This window comes from Myotis yumanensis, unplaced genomic scaffold (genome assembly GCF_028538775.1).
Source record: "Myotis yumanensis isolate MYYU_CA2020_CCGP unplaced genomic scaffold, mMyoYum1.0.hap1 SCAF_6, whole genome shotgun sequence".
Taxonomy (NCBI): Eukaryota; Metazoa; Chordata; class Mammalia; order Chiroptera; family Vespertilionidae; genus Myotis; species Myotis yumanensis.
In genome coordinates this window covers 4,576,361-4,595,825 of record NW_027223757.1, presented here as the reverse complement: position 1 = coordinate 4,595,825, position 19,465 = coordinate 4,576,361, and the positions used below count along the sequence as shown (strand labels likewise).

The window sequence follows — 19,465 nt, the reverse complement described above, 5'->3', positions numbered from 1 at the left end:
GGCGTCGCCGGCGCGGTGACGTCACGCGTTGCGTGCTCTGTAGGCGACGCTGGAGTGCTGCCGGTTCTGTGGGCGGAGGTACGCGGCGTCTGCTCCCAGAACGGGAGGGAATAGTGGGGTGCGAGGAAGATGTAGGGGTCCCGAAGAAAGAGAGAAGCGGGTGAAGGCACCCGGAAGCCTGTCCTCCAGCCGCTGGGGTGCAGGGCGGCGTCCCGCACCCCCTCGGGCCCGTTCTGACGGGGCCGGGCGGCTGGCGCGCGGGGGCTGCGCCGTGAATTTCCTTTGCGGGGGCATTGCCCGGGGACCAGGTGTAGGAGGCTAAGGGTCAGGTTGGCGGGCACGGGCTGGGTTTTTCCCCTATTAGTTTAGGTCCTTGGGAATGTCATTTATTTGGTAAATGACCACGTCTGAAGACCCGGCTTGTACCCTTTGGGGAGGGAACGGGGAGCTACTGCTTAATCTCTTCCAAGGCCCAGTCTCAGCGGTAAAATGAGATGATTGGACTCAATATATAATTTCAAGGCCTCTTTCGGAGCTACCATCCTGTGATTTCTGCCTCCCAGGATCTTTTTTTTTTTTTTTTTAATCATACTCCTGGGTGGGAAGAGAAATCTTTCAACTAATGTTTTATTACTTTTAAAAATATATATTTTTATTGATTTCAGAGAGGGAGGGAGAGGGAGGGAGGGAGAGAAACATCAATGTTGAGAATCATTGATGGGCTGCCTCCTGCACGCCCCCTACTGGGGCTGGAGCCGGGACCCTTGTCAAACCCGCGACCCTTCAGTCCGCAGGCCTCGCTCCGTCCACTGAGTCAAACCAACGAGGGCTCAACGAATGTTTTAATTTTAAAAACTGGGTTGGACACAGCGGTGTCGGTAAGCCGCTTGCTTTCATTAGGATTGACTGGTAAACTTGTTCGCAAGTAAGGTTTAGACATTAATACCCTAGTAGATGTGTAATTTTACTGAAAGATCAGCATATCTGTTTGTTTTCTTAATGTCAGCTCTCCGTCTTCACAGACTTAGGTGTTTATTCATATTCTCCCTCATTTCAGAGGTAAATCTCCAAAGTGTATTAATGTTGACGCTTTTGGATTGTATGTCACCGTCTTCCTTTCGTTAGCATTTTTAAGGTCGTCTGCATCTTCTGACTGAGGAGAAGATGGTCAACGTCTTGAAAGGAGTGCTTATAGAATGGTTAGTAGCTTTGATACTTAATGAGTTTTTTAAATTTCTTTTTCCTTTTGTTTTAAGAGCTGAATGAATCAAGTTTTTCACCTTCCTTGACTTCAGTTTTCTTGCTTAGATAACAAATGGAACAGATTTTGTGGCTAAGTTTCTTCCTGGTGCCAGATCTCAGTGGCTCTGTTGAACTGATGTAATTGGCATTATTTCCACCCATTTTTGGTGGGAGGCAGCATAGTTGTTAGATTCTCGCTCTGTAGGGAAACGGGGCTGGTGTTCTAAAACCACGGGGATTGACTGGAATTGTTGGCAGCGGTGAGAAGGGCACCGGTGTTCCACTGGTGGAGTCAGACCAGATCTTGGTTCAACAACCTCCTTCCTTGAGTTCTGGCTAAGAAAGGATTCAGAGCCAAGACTCAAACTATAAGAGAACGTTTAATTTGGTCTACCAGACCTGAGGCCCTGAACCTAACTGTCCCCTATACCTGGGCTCCTGAGCATTAAAGAGAAAAAACCAACATGATATAGAAAAATGTTAGTTACATGCAAACAAGTGGTTAGAATAAGATGGAACTTGGAGACATTGTAGAAAATAGGTCTACCTTTCATCTACCTTTCATCTAGTGCCAATATTCCACCTTTGTGTGGAAATTACCTAAAATCGGTACAGTGGTCTGGTAGGGCTATTAGGAAGTCACAGAGGAAGAAAGCAGTAGAAGAAATGGGCTCCGGAAACAAGTTATAGAGGCCAAAGAAAGGGCCTTGGAGCTGACGAGGGAGAGGGTGAAGGTAACTGGCCTGGGAAGAAGAGGGGGAGCGGCGGAAAGGCACCAGCTTGCTCTTGGGAGAGTCCGCCTTCCTAAGGGCTTTGAAGGCGGGATTTTAGGGGAGGCCCCGAGGAGGATCTCAATGAAATATTCAGTTTTCTGAGCATGTCCTTTGAGGAGGGTGTCAGGGGTCATTAGTCAATGTAACTGGTCCTGAGTCAGCCCAGTCTGGTTGTGCAGGGCCTGGAGCTGAAATGCAACTGAGGCCTAGATGTTATCCCTAGGAGTTAATGCTTAAGGGAGTGGTTGTGCAAGGGCCTGCATGGGAGTCGAATGAGGTCACTAATTGCCCCCTTGTTCCACCCCTCAGGGGGTCTAAACTGAATGATGACCAGCGATATACAAGGGGAGGAAAGGTTATCCTGGGAGTGAGGTCCTTATTTTCCCAGTTTTGCCCATTGCTAGGCACCTGGGGCTTTCCGCCCGGGTGACGGTCCTTGCTCTGCTCCTGTCTGTCTAACTGCCTACCACAGAATTTCAGGGCCTGCTAAGTCTTCACCTCACAAACTGTGGTCTTCCAAAAATGCAGGGAGAAAAAAATGCTAAGCGAGCCAGGTGAAGGTTGTTTAAACTAGTCATACATTTCAAGGGAGAAAGGAGAAACCTAAATGAGCAGAGGCCCTTGTTATGCCCAGATTTCAAGATCCCCAAGAAACCACATCAGGGAGCCAGCCAGTCCGATACAAAAGCATGAGTCTGTATTTCAAGCTAGCTTGAGCTCCCTGTCCACCAGACTCACCGACACAACGGCAAGCCAAGTGGCCAAGAGACAGAACCCCGCGTAGAGACGGTGTTTTATAGGGGGGGTTGGAGTAAGGGGAGGAGAAAGGACTGTGCTCTTCCGATTGGCCAGGAGCAAGTCGGTGTCTTGTTCCTGGGTGTGGCTAGCAGAGTCTTAGACTTCCGGGAAGAAGCTCCTTGCCAAGCACGTGCCCAAGGTAAGATGGAGGGCGTAGCCCTTACCCTGGGGCAAGATGGAGGGCCTAGCCCTTACCCTTTCACCCTCAACGCCCAGCATGGGTCAGTTCCACAAAGCCACCTAACATGGGGCTTGGTTATCGTGCAGCTGAAAACCTGAACTGCTGGACCAGTCTTGCTCAGTCTCCGCTTGTTTGCTTGCCCCTCCAGTAATTCGGTCTCATCTGGGAATCCTGCTCTGTGGTCACTCCCATTATCTGAAAATACTGTTACCTGTATCTCTAGGCCCCTAATATGAGTCATAATATGGATAGTGGTACTGCTTACGTGATGGAAAGGCTGAGGGAGGAGCAAGTCCAAATCTCAGAGTACTTCTTGCATTTTATAGTAGCACTGCCCTATAGAAATAATACTGTGTGCCACATATGTCATCTTACATTTTCTAGTAGCTACATGAGAAAGTAAAATGAAACAGGTGAAATTAATATATTTTATTTAACCCGGTATGCCTAGAATATTTCAACATGGAGTAAGGCTTCAGAGTCTGTACTAAGACTTCAAAATTGTGCTGTCTTTTTCCATATTAAAGCTTCAAAATCCAATGTGTATTTTATTTTACAGCATATTTCACAGACTATCCAAATTTCAAGTGCTCAGTACCGACATGTGACTAGCAGGCTACCAACGCATAGTGCAAATTTAAAGTTTGGGTAGAGGAGACACCAACAAAAGCAGTTCAGAATAAAACAGTGCAGTTGGAGGGAAGTTAGGAATGTTTCAGGTAGGTGAGTGGGCTGTGTCAGGTGGTGCTAAGAGGTGGAATAAGATAACACACTGGAAGCCATTATACATATGGGCACTTGGTTTTGTTTTTTTGCCTGGCCAGCAGGTTCTCCCAGAGACCATGTAGAAGTAGAATAGCCCTGTATTCAGGCAAGATATTTTAGGCCCTGTACATTTCATAACAAATTGTCCCTTAAACTTTTATCTTTTTGAATTATTACAAATTATATTTCAGTTACAGGCTTGAGAATTCAGTCTTAAATTGACTGCTTTCCATTTTCTTTCAAAAAGTTTAATGAAGGCTGTGGAGTAACACTCCCTCCACGTTCTGCGTGGAGTAGGGTTCGGTATCTGAAAGTGGAGCCGCACAGCAAATGAGAGAAAAAGACATGAGATAATTTTGTAATATTGGGGGACCAGGCGGGCAAGTCCAGAAGGACTTCCACTGATCTCAGGCCGCTCTAAGCTTTTATTTGATCTGGGGTAGCCCTAGGGTAAGGAGGTTTGTCTGCGGTAGCCCTAGGGTAAGGTGGTTGAATGACACATGGATTAGCTCATTGGTAGACAATTTCCAGAAATAGGCAGAATATCTGATCAACAATAATCAACAAGGATCTACACAATTATCTAAGGAATTAAGGGAACTAAGGTGGGGATGCTTCAGCTATTATTACCTAAATTAACTGGGTGGTTCCTAGATTAACTGGGTGGTGCAGTTCTGACCTTTGCTAGGACTTCAAAGGTTACTAGCTTTTGGGGGTCTCTGTCTAAACTCAGCTAGTGAAGACAATGAATGGACTCCAGCAGAGGCCATTGATATAAATTGACTAACCAACCAGCCACTCTCTTAACCCTACCAGACCGCTGTACCGATTTTTCGGTAATTTCCGAATACCGCTGTACCTAATTTTTGGTACTTTGTCTAGTACGTGAAAAAAATGCGTCGCAAACTAAAAATAACCAACCAATCGTGGTCAAACCTCATGGTTAGCCATTGCAAATGTCTGCCCCCATGTGTTTGAATTGACTTTGTGTGGTTTGACATGAAAAAATGCTGAAAATTCGCAATGAAACGAGCGGCTGATGAACCAAGCACTTCAACAGGAAAGCGAAGTAGGTCTAGGCTTATTACAGTCCAACAGGAGATCGATACTTTGGTTGATTCAGACTCTGAGGAGTCAGAATTTCATCAAGAATACGTTTCCAGTTCAAGTGACACAGACAGTGAGAGCTCGAGTGATGAGGAGAATCTTGACCCTTATAGATCTAGAGCTAGATCGGTAGTAAGAGAAGGGGGGCGTGTCCCTCAAACAGCTGATGGGGGAGATCTAGGTGGTGGTGAAGGTTGGACAAGGAATTTTGTATCACCTACAGATCTGAATTTCACTGAGGATGGAAAAGGCCCAGTGAACATTCCTGGATCTATCACAGAGGAGAGTGAACCGATTGACTTTTTATCCTTGTTTTTGGATGATACTTTCTGGCAAAATTTGACAGAGAAAACCAACCTCTGGGCCCACCAATTGCATATAGCAAAGCCCAACTCCTACAATGCCAAAAATTTCAAGGATGCCACAGTGGAAGAAATGAAGGCTTTTCTTGGACGGAGGATCTATATGGAATACTTACGTATAAAGCCCAGCTATTGGGATTATTGGACAAATGAGGGCTCTGACTTTGTTGGGCTTACTCCCGGATTTCGAAATGTTATGACTCTAGACAGATTCTTGGCCCTTTGGAGTTTTTTACACATAATTGATGAGGAAGACACAGATATCGATAAGACAGATAGGATATATAAAGTTAGGCCTTTCTTGGAAAGTCTGCTCCCCAACTTTCTCCACTTCTATCTGCCAAAGCAACATTTGAGCCTAGATGAGGGGATGATCCCGACAAAAAACCTCTTGGCCATCAAGCAGTATATCAAGGTTACGCCCACAAAGTGGGACATCAAGTCTTTCCTTCTCTGTGAAGGTGAGACTGGCTACATTTTGAATGCAGAAGTCTACACTGGTGCTGCACCAATGCCTATAAAAGACTTGGGCGCAGTAGGAAATACAGTCGTTCGTCTCCTGACCTCATGTGCAATGGAAAATAAATCTCGTGCTTGTCATGGACCGGTTTTTCAACTCTAACCCTTGCTAAATATGCACTGTCAGAATTACACACAGGAATTGTGGGAACCCTGCAGCAAGACAGGAAGCAGTTTCCTAAGTCGCTGAAAAGTGTAAAAAAACTTGCTAGGGGTGACAGTCACTATCTATGTCAAGAAAGTAACATGTTTAGTTTGGCAGGATAGAAAGCCCATCACATTTATTTCGAACTACCACAATCCAGCCCAAAATGTAGTAATAAACAGAAGAAATAAAGATGGCAGTGTGCAAGAAATACAGATGCCACAGCTGGTGAAGGACTATAATAAATATATGGGTGGCTGTGACAAAAATGACCAGATGACTCGCCTTCACCAGTCTTGTCGTCATTACCGCTGGCCCTGGGAGCTTTTCATAAAATTTTTTATGTGGGCCAGTTATAATTCTTATATCTTGTATGCTTCAAAGCAGCAAGCTGCTTCAAAAAAGCCAGCTTATTTCACCAGATATATTCAGAAACTGTGCCTGCAACTTATTGGTGGATACAGGACATCAGCCCACCGCCACCCACAAAAGGAACCCTGCCCTCAACAGATGACCCCAGGCAATCATTTGCCAGAGAGTCCCCCTGGGACATAGTCTAATCATATCTGTGTTGTGTGCATGGAAAAGCACTCCAGGTACAACAAGCAAAATCCTGGAGTGTCTTACAAAGACAATCCATGCAAGAAGGTGAAGAGCAACATCAGGTGCTCACTTTGCAAGAAGTACCTCTGTGTGAACCAAGGCTCATCCTGCTGGGTGGATTGGCACACAAAGGTGGAATATTGGCGCTAGATGAAAGGTAGACCTATTTTCTACAGTGTCTCCAAGTTCCATCTTATTCTAACCACTTGTTTGCATGTAACTAACATTTTTCTATATCATGTTGGTTTTTTCTCTTTAATGCTCAGGAGCCTAGGTATAGGGGACAGTTAGGTTCAGGGCCTCAGGTCTGGTTAAGTCATCTCATTTGTCAGCAGTTTCCTAGTGATACCACTGGTGTTCAAGATGGTTGGTAGGAGAACACACATTTGGGGGCAGAGGGGAATTAGAACACAAAATTAGTTTTTATATGACAATTTTAATTTATTTGAGGTAAAAATAAGCACATCAAGATACTGGTGATTTGTACCAGGTGAAGTTAAGCTTAAAAGTTGATTTGAAAGCAATTTAAAGAAAACTATTAAATAATGTATAATGCAAGTGTAACAAGAGATGGCTGGTAAGTAGCAAGGATAGCATGTGTAGGGGTTCAGAATGAGTCACCCCAAGATGTGCCTCTGGGGTATGTGGAGTATTTTGAATTAAAGGCAGTCGAGATCCTGCGGGCTCAAGAGAAACTTTTGCCCCCGCTTACTTACATAGAGGAATTTAAATTAGGGGCCTTGCCCATAATAAGAATTGTCACCAGAAATAACCTTTTCTGACCTATCTGTAGGGCAGGACAAACATCTAATTAGTGAACATCTCCCTTCTGAAGCCTCAGGCACCCTACCTCATTCCTTCATTAAGTTAGCTATCTTTGTCAAAGACCTCCATTCTCTCTCCTATCCATCACTGGCTATTGTTGCCTTTCAGTCTCAGTGTCACTATCTGTCAGGAAACCCTCATTCTTATACCTTATATCCTTTCTTGTTTTCAGTCCCCCAAAAGGCCACATACTTCCATTGCCGCCCCTCACTACTTTTACACGCATTGTCTATGGCTGTATCATCCGCTTTATTAATTCCATCTCCTCACCATCCTTTCCACTTTGCCCTCTAGAACCTGAGAGAGCAGCAGAACCCCCTCAGCCTCTTCTCTGAACTTTTCCTCTTCCTTTCTGCAGGCCCCCTTTCCTTTAGGCTATAACAAAACCTGGCTTTCTCCTGAGTGCACTGCTCCCACAACCCTATCAAGTGTTGAATAGTTTCTCTAATACCTCTTGTACCATTGGGGCCAGGAATGGGATAGGTATCTACCTTACTCCTCGTTGCCACTTCTAGGAATTCTCCCCTCTTCCATAGTAACTCCCAGTTCTGAATCTCATACCATCAGACCAGACCACCCACTTTGAAATAATCCACAAACACCCAGATCTTTTCTTGAGGGTTTTTCTCTGAAGACTACCAGTCACTCTCCAGGAGCTGTCCTGTCATGTTCTTAATGATTTTGATGTCCATGGGGTCAGTCCTTTCAATACCATGTCCTCTCAGTTCCCTGACCTCTTCCAGTAAGCTTACCCTCCACCCAGTTGCAGTCACTCATTCACAGTCAGACCTACACCTGTCCCTACCCATAGTGCCATCTCCAAAGTCTCCACCGTAGGCACCTAACTGACAACCCCCTCCTTTCCTGTTCACTCCCTCTAATGCCCCATGTCCATCATTTCCTCCACTCTGCAGATAGACAGTCTGTTGATTCTCCCACCTTTTCATTGTCCTTCGCCACCCCAACATCTCACTCTCCTTTCCCAGCTTATGTTCCACAGCCCATCAAATACTTGTTCTCTCAAAGACACATTCAACTCCCTTTCCCTTCTGTCACACTCACCAAATCTGGTAAAATTCAGCTCTTCACCCTCTCTGAGCCTTTACCGCCATAATTCTCAGTGGCTGGAGAAAAACATACAAACATACTAATTAGTCTCACTTCAGATTTATATCTGATAAACTCACATGGAGCCTGAATGCTAGCCAGCAAACCATTTCCTAGTCCACTTCTCCCACTCCTAGTAACGCTTTTACAGTCAATTAAATCTAAGATTTCATCGATTTTATAACTTACCAATATTTTAAGTACCTCTAAGAAAAACCACTGCCAATTATCCTATAACATGCTCTTCATTGTAAGACTCGTCCCAATTTTAAAGATGTTAAAATGTGAGGAAAAATGGTTCTTAGAATGGATGACGTATAGTATTTCATACCTTCAGTTTCTCATATCTCAAACAACTTCCCTGTCCTCACTTCCAGCTGAGCCCTTGCTTCCTGATTAACTGAGAAAATAAAATCAGAAGAGAATGTCCACTAGTCTTTACCACATGGATCGGTCTGTGCCCATATACTCTTCTCTGCTTGGGAACTAGATCCCATCCCCTCTTGCCTATTTAAGAACACCTTTTCAGAAGTTCTCCTCTTTTCTCCTGCTTTATCAGCTTTTCTTTCTCCATTAGGTCATTTCCGTCAGCATCACAAACATACTATTATTCTCCCCTCCCAGGTGAAAATACTTGATTCCCACATCCCTATCCAGCTCCCACTCTATTTTCCTGCTCTTTGTACCACAATTTCCCAGAAGGCCTTCTGTGTTCACTTTAATTTCTTTCTTTTCTGAAACCCACTTCAGTCAGGCTTTCTCCTCTATGATTCCACCAAAACTGCCCTTGCCAAGTCCAGCAACTCTGAATCCAATAGTCAATTCTCAGTCCTTATCTTACTATACCTATTAACAGCATTGGGCACAGTTGATCACTTACTCTTCCTGAATGTCCTTTGTTCACTTGGCTTCCAGGACTCTTCATGCTTTCTTCCTACTTCAGTGTTCACTTCTTTATAATCTGCTTTGCTGATCTGTCCTTTTTTTTTTTTTTTTTTAATATATTTTATTGATTTTTTACAGAGAGGAAGGGAGAGGGACAGAGAGCCCGAAACATCGATGAGAGAGAAACATCGATCAGCTGCCTCCTGCACACCTCCCACTGGGAATGTGCCCACAACCAAGGCACATGCCCTTGACCGGAATCGAACCCGGGACCCCTCAGTCCACAGGCCCGACGCTCTATCCACTGAGCCAAACCGATCAGGGCTGATCTGTCCTTTTTAACCTTTTGATGTTGGGTTGTCTAGGGTGTGGTTCTTGGACTCTTTTCTGTAGCTATACTCATCCCTTGTCATGGCTTTGATGAAAGACACATTTCGGTAAATCCAAAAAATTATATCCCTTTTTCCCTTCTGATTATTCTATTCATTCCAAAATAAAGCCACAAATAAATGGAATTGAATTTGGATTTCTTCTTTCAGCTCAGCATTCACAAAGAGATTTTGTTAGAATTTTCTTTAAAGATTCTGAATGATAGTTCAGACTTATAAGCTTCAGAATTTTAAGGAAGGGGAAGATACTTGAGTACCAACTGCAGATCAAATACTATCCTTGGCATTTTTCTCCTTTAATTTCCATAACAATTCTGTTATGTAGGTTTACTTTGAGGTTTTGGGAGATTCAATACATTTTAAGGTCACACAAGTAAATGCTAAAGCCAGGGTTGAATCCAGATCTGACTCTAGCTGTGTACCCTGCTTTATAAAGTGACAATTTAACTGGTTTTGTAAATTAATGTGTCACTGGCAAGGTACTGAAAAGCTATTGGCTTTTTAAATGTAATGGTTGTGGACAAGTAAGGAAATTAATTTTTAAAGTCAGTTAAGGAGGCTGTGATTCTAGGCCCTATTAACTACAAAGCTTTGAACATTACTTCTTCACTTGTCAGTGACAAATTATTCTTTTCAAAATATTATTGGCCTCTTTCTCTTAAACTTATGCTAACAGCTCTAAAATGAAGCTACATCTATAAATCATTAACACTTAAGGCAGAGTGGGAGTGAGAGTTTAGGATTTTTAACCTAACCTAAAAATTCGACATGCTCAAAATTCTAATCACTCAGGTTCTGGTGTAAATTGACAATAAGGTTTCTCATCAATATGTGTTTACCTCTACAGTGACCCTGCCATGAAGCAGTTCCTGCTGTACTTGGATGAGTCAAATGCCCTAGGGAAGAAGTTCATCATTCAAGACATTGATGACACGCATGTCTTCGTAATAGCAGAGTTGGTTAATGTCCTCCAGGAGCGAGTAGGTGAATTAATGGACCAAAATGCTTTTTCTCTTACCCAGAAGTGAAAATATTAGATATTAAAAGTAACATGCAAGAGACTCATCACTTAGTATCTTATGTGACAGGCTAGACTTAGAGACTTGCTAAGAAGCATGCTGCGAGAAAGACTCGGGCATCATTTGTTCAGAAAAAAGCCCCGGAGCGGATACTCTTGTTCTGTTTTGTGTGTGTCTGTGGTTTTCTTTTTTTTACTACATGTACCCTAGAATTAAAAAAAACAAAACACAAAACTTTAACAGTTGGCTATAATTTGACTTTTTATTGTCCTTTATTAAAATATAAATTGTTTTCCTACCTTTTTCATCACAATTTAATACATTAGGAATATAATGGAATGGGACTTTTAATTACCAGTCTAGCCTAGAAGCTTATTTTTCTTGTTCCTGTTAACAATTGTGAGTTTTTGTAGTGTGAGTGTGGTTAGTTTTGTTTCACCTAGAAACTTCAGAGAAGTTTTTAATCAAAGTATGACATACATACAGAAAATGCAGAAATCATAAACGTACAAACCTCAGAATTTCCACAAACTGAACACACTTATGCAACCAACACCCAGATCAAGAAAGAAACAATTACCACCATCCCAAAAGCCCTTTCATAGAAACACCCAAGGGCCAACACTGTGCTGACTTTGAACAGCATAGTTTTGCTTATTTCTTAAGTTTTTATCAATGGAATCATGCAGCATGTATTCCTGTCTGGCATCTGTTACTCAGCATTATGTTTGTGAGAGTGATCTGCACTGTTGCGTGACGTTATACAGTTGACCTTGAACAATGGGTTTGAACTGTGCAAGTCCACTTATACATGGATTTTTTCAGTAAATAAAGTAAATGTATTCTCCATATGATTTTCTTAGTAACATCTTTTTTCTTTATTGTAAGAAGACAGTACATAATACATATAACTTGCAAAACATGTTTTAATCAACTCTTTATGTTATTGGTAAGGCTTCCAGCCAAAGGAAGCTATTAATAGTTTTGAAAGAGTCAAAAGTTATACATGGATTTTCAACTGCACAGGGGTTGGTGATCCTAACCACTCTGCTCACTCCTTGTATTCAAGGGCCACCTGTGGTTTTTTCATTCTCATAGCTATACAGTAGGTATTCCATTGTTTGCCTCAACTACTTGAGATATTTTGGTTAATAAATAAGTCCTAAAAATTTAATCAACTATACATTCATTAAATCTCAGTTTGAATTTGATAAGCATACATCAGAAAAGGTCATCATTATTTAAGTGTTCATACTAATTTTTCTCTAGTGGCAGGATGTACACAACTTTATTGTATTTGAGAAAAGAAATGGAAGTACAGAATCTAATTGCAAATATGCTGGCATTACTTACATTGATATTCTGTTATTCAGTTCCTTCAGTCCATCACTCATTCATTCAAAAACTAATTATTAAGTATTTCCACGTCCTAGATGTAAAGGATACAGGTTTTAAAAAGATGGATGAGGCATCTGTATCAGTAATGCTTTTAACTTGAAGAACACCAGCGAAGTTATTTAAGCAATGAAGAAGTTTAATTGTCTAATGTAACAAGAAGTCTGGAGACATAGCTCCAGGTGTTCACCCTGCTTCTGTTCTGCCATCCTAATCATGTTGGCTTTTGGTTCCTGGCTTACTGTCTCATGATCACAAGTCATTGGCTGCCACTCCAAGGTATTATATTCACACCAGCAGCCCACACAAGGGAAGGAAGACTCTACTTGCCAGCAGAGAAAATAAGGAAAAACTTCCCCCTGGTGTAGGTCTCTTTTTATTGAGGTGGAAAATCTTTCCAGAATCTTTCACTTGTCTATCCCTAGACCAAGAGGAATAAAGTGAAAGTTGACTTACATCAGTGCTTCTCAACCTTTAAAATCATCGGGAGTCTCTCCAGATTTCTTATGTGGATGCTGTTGAGTCCAGGTGGAACATAGTCCCCTACAGTGAGTATTTGCTGCACTGTGACTTGCTTCCAAAGAGTAGGTTTAGACCAGGTGAAAAGTAACTGTACAGTGGAGAAACCTGGAAAAGACTACCTTAGCCAGGCGATGAGGGTTAACATCAGAAATAAGTCATGCTAAGAACATGTACCCCTAATATGATGCTATGAGAAGGGTACTTCACCTCTGTGGTTTTCCTCCTAAAAAGCAATCATCCCAGTCTCACTATGACCAACACAAATTTAAGGGAATTCTACCAAATATCTGGCCAGTGCTCCTCAAAACCACAAAGGCCATAAAAAACAAGGCAAGACTGAAAAACAGGACCAGAAGAGACTAATGAGACATGATGACTAAATGTGAAGCATATCCCAAATGGGATCTGGAAACAGGAAAGGGACACTAGGTGAAATCTAAGAAAATTTGCATAAAGTCTGCATTTTAGTTAATATTCTGTCTGCTTTTGTATAGCTTTGAAGATTTCCATTAAAAGTTTCTAAATGTGAATATTTTATTCTAGTACTTATATACCTACATTTGTTTCAATAAAAAAGTATAGCATAATGGTTAATACCATGAAATTTGGCATCAAGAATTCTGTATTTGAATCTGTTTTATCATTGAATAGTTAGTGCTTTGGGGCAAGATACTATTCTAAATTTTGATATAATAAGAAAATGGCTGATAATTTTCAAAAATTATTGAACGACATTGCAATGCCATGATTTATAAGAAATGTGTATTTGGCCATTCAGATAACCAATATATATTTGTCCTATACTGGTATGTGTAGTATTAATCCACAGTTCCTGACTCACAACTCCCCAAGCCCTTGGAATTTCCTAAGTGTTGAGAATTATAAAGGTGTCTTTTGAAAGCACGTAAGGATGGGGACTGGTTGCCAAGAGAGCCACTCCTGTGATTAGAGGGTTGGAACTTTCATTCCTACTTTCATCCCGACCTCGTGAGGGGAGAGGGGCTGGAGGGTGAATGAATTGCCAATAGTCAGTAATTTAATCAATCATGCCTATATAATGAAGCCTCCATAAATACCCAAGAGGATGGGTTTAGGGAGCTTCCAGGTTGGTGAACACATGAAGGTTTGGGGAGAGCGGCGCACCTGGAGAAGGCATAGAAACTCCATGCTCTCCCACTACCTTGCCTTGTTCATCTCTTCCATCTGGCTGTTCCTTAGTGATATCCTTTTATAATAGACTGGTGATCTCATAAGTAAAATGTTTTTCTTCCTTCTGTGACTCACTCTAGCAAGTTAATAGAACCCAAGGAGAGGGGTTTGTGGGAACCTCTGATTTATAGCCAGTTGGTCAGAAGTAAGGTGACAGCCTGTGACCGGCATCTGAAGTGGAGGTGGGTGGGTGTGCAGTCTTGTAGGTCTGAGCCCAGAACCTGTGGAATCTGGAGCTATTTCTGGGTGGACAGTGTCAGAATTGAATTAAATTCTCAGGCACTCTGCTGGTATTTGAGAATTGCTTATTGATGTGGGGAACTCTACACTGAAATGGAGTCTCAGAACACCTGAAGAGACATTAGCCCGCAGATTTAAGAAGGTAATAGGACTGCAGGACAGATGCAAAGAAAAGCCATACTTATGCACAATATAGTCAAAATGCTAAAAGCAAAGATACAGAAAAATCTCTAAAAGCAGCCAGAGGAAAAAATACATTCATCACATATATCATGAAAAACAATGAAGGCCAGAAGACAATGGAAACACACCTTTAAATTGTTGAAAGTGAAAGAAAAGTCAAAATAGAATTCTAAAAATATCCTTCAAGACTGAAGTCAAAACATTTCAGATAGAAAAAGCTTGGAGACTTGTCATCAGCAGATCTGTGTTACAAGAAATCCTAAAAGATGTTCTTCAGGCTGATGGGACATGATACCAGAAGCAAGGCCAGGTCTGCTGGGAAGAATGAGGAGCCCCAGAGAGACAGAGTAAGTAGATGGAAAGATATAAAAGACCTTAAAAATGTTTTCTTTATTTTTTCCCTTCCTATCCTCTTTTTTCTTTCCCTCCTGGCACAGAAATTCTGGCATTGGAGGAGGAGGGGCTGTGCAGGAGCATGCTACACAGAATACAGTAGCAGGATGTCCCAGGGTTCCAGAAGGACCATGGCAGAGGGATAGGGACACTCCAGAGACAATTGTGGGATGCCCTGGTGGCTGAGGATGTGGGAGAAAGGGGGAAGGATGTCATGCAGAGGCTTTGGTGACAGAGAAAACAGAGCAATGGAAGGAGGGTGCAGAGGTGGTAAGGGAGGTGTTGGAGAGAGTGGGTGGGAAATTGGCTACATTGAGCAAATAGGTTAACTGGTTGAGCAAATCCTATATAATAAAAGCCTAATATGTAAATTGTCCCCTCGGGCGGTGGTTCGACCAGGAGACTGGGAGTTCGACCGCTCGCTATGACGTGCGCTAACCACCAGGGGGTAGCGCGGAACACGGCAGGCATCAGTGATGCAGTGCTGGCAGCAGGTGGCAGTGGAGGTGCTGCCGGTCCCAGTGGGCCCCGATGAGAGTGGGATCGTGGCTGCGGGATGGTGGAGCAGGTGAGCGGGCAGGGCCAGGCCAAGGCAGGTGCGAGCAGGGGCCCGATCACCCCTTAGATGGCCACCAGCAGTGGGGGCAGGGGGTGGGGCTGCCACCCAGCTCCCAGGTGCTGAGGGAGAAAGGGCAAATAGCAATATTAAAATATTTCTTCTAATTATTTCCCTTTCAATGTACACAAATCCGTGCACCAGGCCACTAGTAAATATATTGAGGATATTAGGAACCAAATTTCTCATTGAGAAGACATTTACATGGAAAGGGGGAAGGCTGGAAAGGATGCAGGAATGTTGTTGGAATTGGAAATATAACTCATGAAATATGTAATTTTTATACAGATAGTTCTAGAAATTACTATAAATGTGTGTGTGTGCAAAAATGTCTTCTGTCTCCTGAAAGGACCTAGAAGCAATGATGCCCTCATAGCAAAAGCCCCAGATCTTGGTTTCTAAATGCTATTCTACACTAAAAAGAGTCCTTGGAGGAATGGCTGATTCCAGAGCTAGAGCCAGAGAAAGTATAAGGTGAGTAAGGATACAGAAGATTTGATAACTCTGTCAATCCAGTTGATATTTACAGAACACTTCCCCTGACAAAAGTAGAATCCTCATTCTTTTCAAGTGTACATGCAACAGTTACCACTCTCAGAGCGTACGCTGGCTCATAAAACAAGTCTCAGTGAATTTCAAAGGATGGGAAAAAAAGAAAACATAAATGAGAAACACCAGGGATGAAAGAGAGGATATCATTATAGATCCTACAAAATAAAAGTATAATAAAAAAATTACAAAGGACTTTATGCCAATTTGACAATTTAGATGAAATACATAAATTCCTTGAAAAAATAAAATATATCAAAACCAACACAAGATAAAAGGTAAAGTTGAAAAGTTAAAAAATTGAATGTTCAATTTAAAAATCACATAAAACTATAGGCCCAGCTGAAATTCTATCAAACATTAAGGAAGAAATAACTTTTTACACAAACTCTTTGAGAAAATAGTAAAGAACACTTCCCAACTCATTTTATGAGACCTACATAACCCTGACACCAAACCTGGACAAATACTGCAAGAAAAATTATCAACTAAATTCTCTCATGAGAATAGACACAACAATCCTTACAAAACATACCAAACGGAATCTAGCAATATACAACAAAGAGATATATATTTTTTAAATCAGCAATATATAACAAGAGTAATGCATCATAACCATTTGAGCAAGATTATTTCAACATTCAAAAATCAATTGCTATGACTCACATTAATAGAATGAATACAGGAGAAAAACCATATGATCATGAAATATATGCAGGAAAAAGTATGAGACAATTTTTTTTTATTGCTTAAAGTATTACAAAGGGTATTACATATGTGTCCTTCCCCTCCCCTGCCCCCCCCCCCCCGCCCTTGATAATCCCCTGGCCTCCCCTACCCCCCAGTGTCTTATGTCCATTGGTTATGCTTATATGCATGCATACAAGTCCTTCGGTTGATCTCTTACTCCCCCTCCCTCCTGCACCCCAACCCTCCCCGGCCTTCCCGCTGCAGTTTGACAATCTGTGTGAGGCAGCTCTGCCTCTGTATCTATTATTGTTCAAAAGTTTATAATGGTCTCTATTATCCATGAATGAGTGAGATCATGTGGTATTTTTCCTTCATTGACTGGCTTATTTCACTTAGCATAATGCTATGAGACAAAATTAAAATTTTAGAAATACCATTTACAATAACATTAAAACTGCAAATACATAGGAAATAAGATCTATCATGTACCTCAGTTTCCTCACCCATAAAATAAGATCAGAGCAGTTCCTTCCTCATATAGTTGTTGTTAGGGTTATATGAATATTTTTAAACACAGAATATTGCCAGGTAGGTCATAAGTCCTATGTAAATGTTAACCCAAATCTCAACGTACATGCCAGTTATAAGGTGAATGGAAGATATAGTATAGATGTTTAAAAATTAGCACTTGATGTGAAATTTTCCCCCTACCACAAAGAAGGAATTTGTGACCTATTGAATATGTGACAGTGCTATTAACATCTGTTAAAAATTTGAGTCTTGCCCTATCTGGTTTGGGTCAGTGGATAGAGCGTTGGCCTGTGGACTGAAGGGTCCCAGGTTCGATTCCGGTCAGGGGCACATGCCTAGGTTGCGGACTCCATCCCCAGTGTCAACCAATCAGTGATTCTCATCATTGATGTTTATATCTTTCTCTCCCTCTCCCTTCCTCTCTGAAATCAATAAAAATATTTTTAAAAAATTTTTTTGAGTCTTGACCAAGAGTCTGATATCTTGTATTGAGTAAGTTATTCCAGTAGGAGGAGCTCTAACCCAGAGTTTGAAATGACACTATTGTCAGCTTTGGGGATCCAGATCTTCCATGACCTAGAATTTGTCCTTTCTTTGCGCTCTGAGCAGTGTTTAGAGAAATAAAATGCTCCTACAAACTATACATAATTTTTCTGAGAAGCAGTATATTGGAATAAATGAATTTGATTTAGATTTCAGACTTAATTTCTAACAGAAAAAATACATTTTCCTTGTATTGGCAAAAAATTAAAAAGGGTAACTTTTTACTTTATAAACATCCACATTTGGGGATTAAAAACAGTATATTTACTTTTTTTTATTCTTTTGAGACCACTGTATAGAAAGCTTTACAAAAGCTTTCTCGGCCTCGGACCTCAAATTTACCCTTAGGGACATTCAGAAAGCCAAGAGACATATGAAAACATGCTCAAAGTCACTAATCATCTGAGAGATGCAAATCAAAACAACAATGAGGTACCATCTCACACCTGTCAGACTGGCTATCATCAACAAATCAACAAACGACAGGTGCTGGAGAGGATGTGGAGAAAAAGGATCACTTGTGCACTGCTGGTGGGAATGCAGACTGGTGCAGCCACTATGGAAGACAGTACGAAGTTTCCTCAAAAAACTGGAAATGGAACTCCCATTTGACCCTGTGATCCCACTTCTAGGAATATATCCCAAGAAACCAGAAACACCAATCAGAAATGATATGTGCACCCATATGTTCATAGCAGCACAATTCACCATAGCTAAGATCTGGAAACAGCCTAAGTGCCCATGAGTAGATGAATGGATTAGAAAACTTTGGTACATCTACACGATGGAATACTATGCTGCTGTAAAAAAGAAGGAACTCTTACAATTTGCAACGGCATGGATGGAGCTGGAGAGCATTATGCTAAGTGAAATAAGCCAGTCAATGAAGGAAAAATACCACACGATCTCACTCATTCATGGATAATAGAGACCATTATAAACTTTTGAACAATAATAGATACAGAGGCAGAGCTGCCTCACACAGATTGTCAAACTGCAGCAGGAAGGCCGGGGAGGGTTGGGGTGCAGGAGGGAGGGGGGTAAGAGATCAACCGAAGGACTTGTATGCATGCATATGAGCATAACCAATGGACATAAGACACTGGGGGGTAGGGGAAGCCGGGGTATTGTCAAGGGCGGGGGAAAAAAGGACACATATGTAATACCCTTTGTAATGCTTTAAGCAATAAAAAATAAAAAAAATAAATTAATTTAAAAAAAATTTACCCTTAGGCTTCAAAACGTCCTCTACTATTAAACAAAAAGAGCCATCTTCATCAGCAAGAGCCATTTTATTGTTCTACCTTCATATTTATTAAATTTAAAATATTTTCCTATTTTCTTTTTACTTGTTCTTAACTCATTTAGTCTTCAGAAGTGCTATTTTTGTTCTTATTGAGGTACTAGAGGCCCAGTGCACAAATTCGTGCATAGGTGGGTTCCCTCGGGGTGGCCTGCGGGGATTGGGCCCCAGCTCATGCCCCCAGCTTCACAGCCCAGCAGCCCCGCCTGGCACCCTGCTGTGGCCTGGCGCTGCCCCCTAATCTGCTCCACTATCCTGCCCCATGATTGATTGGACCGGGCTCTCTCCCCCGCCCCCCAGCTCCCTCAGTGCCTGGGAGCCGGGCGGTGGCCCCGCTCGCACCCACCTTGGCCTAGCGCCGCCTGCTCACTTGCTCCACCATCCCACCGTGTTCCTGCTCTCATCAGGGCCCATGGGGCCGGCAGTGCCTCCACTGCCACCCGCTGCCTGCCAATACCCGCCATGTTCCATGCCGCCACCTGGTGATCAGCACATGTCATAGCAAGTGCTTGAACTCCCAGTCGAACAATTTGCATATTAAGCTTTTATTATATAGAATATTTGACCATGA

General features: G+C 42.1%; 1 protein-coding gene across 2 annotated transcripts; it reads left to right on the top strand.

The window, feature by feature from the left end:
• Positions 1–14: 14 nt before the first annotated feature.
• On the top strand, positions 15–10,960 carry GTF2H5 (general transcription factor IIH subunit 5). Of its 2 annotated transcripts, none has more exons than XM_070417403.1 (3): positions 15–78; positions 1,126–1,199; positions 10,549–10,960. In XM_070417403.1, the coding sequence occupies exons 2-3, from the start codon at positions 1,165–1,167 to the stop codon at positions 10,727–10,729; spliced, it is 216 nt and encodes a 71-aa protein (XP_070273504.1). In that variant the 5' UTR covers positions 15–78; positions 1,126–1,164; the 3' UTR covers positions 10,730–10,960. The 2 variants fall into 2 exon arrangements, with proteins under 2 accessions (XP_070273504.1, XP_070273505.1); XM_070417404.1 differs by lacking the exon at positions 15–78 and adding an exon at positions 854–878.
• The last annotated feature ends 8,505 nt before the right edge of the window (positions 10,961–19,465 follow it).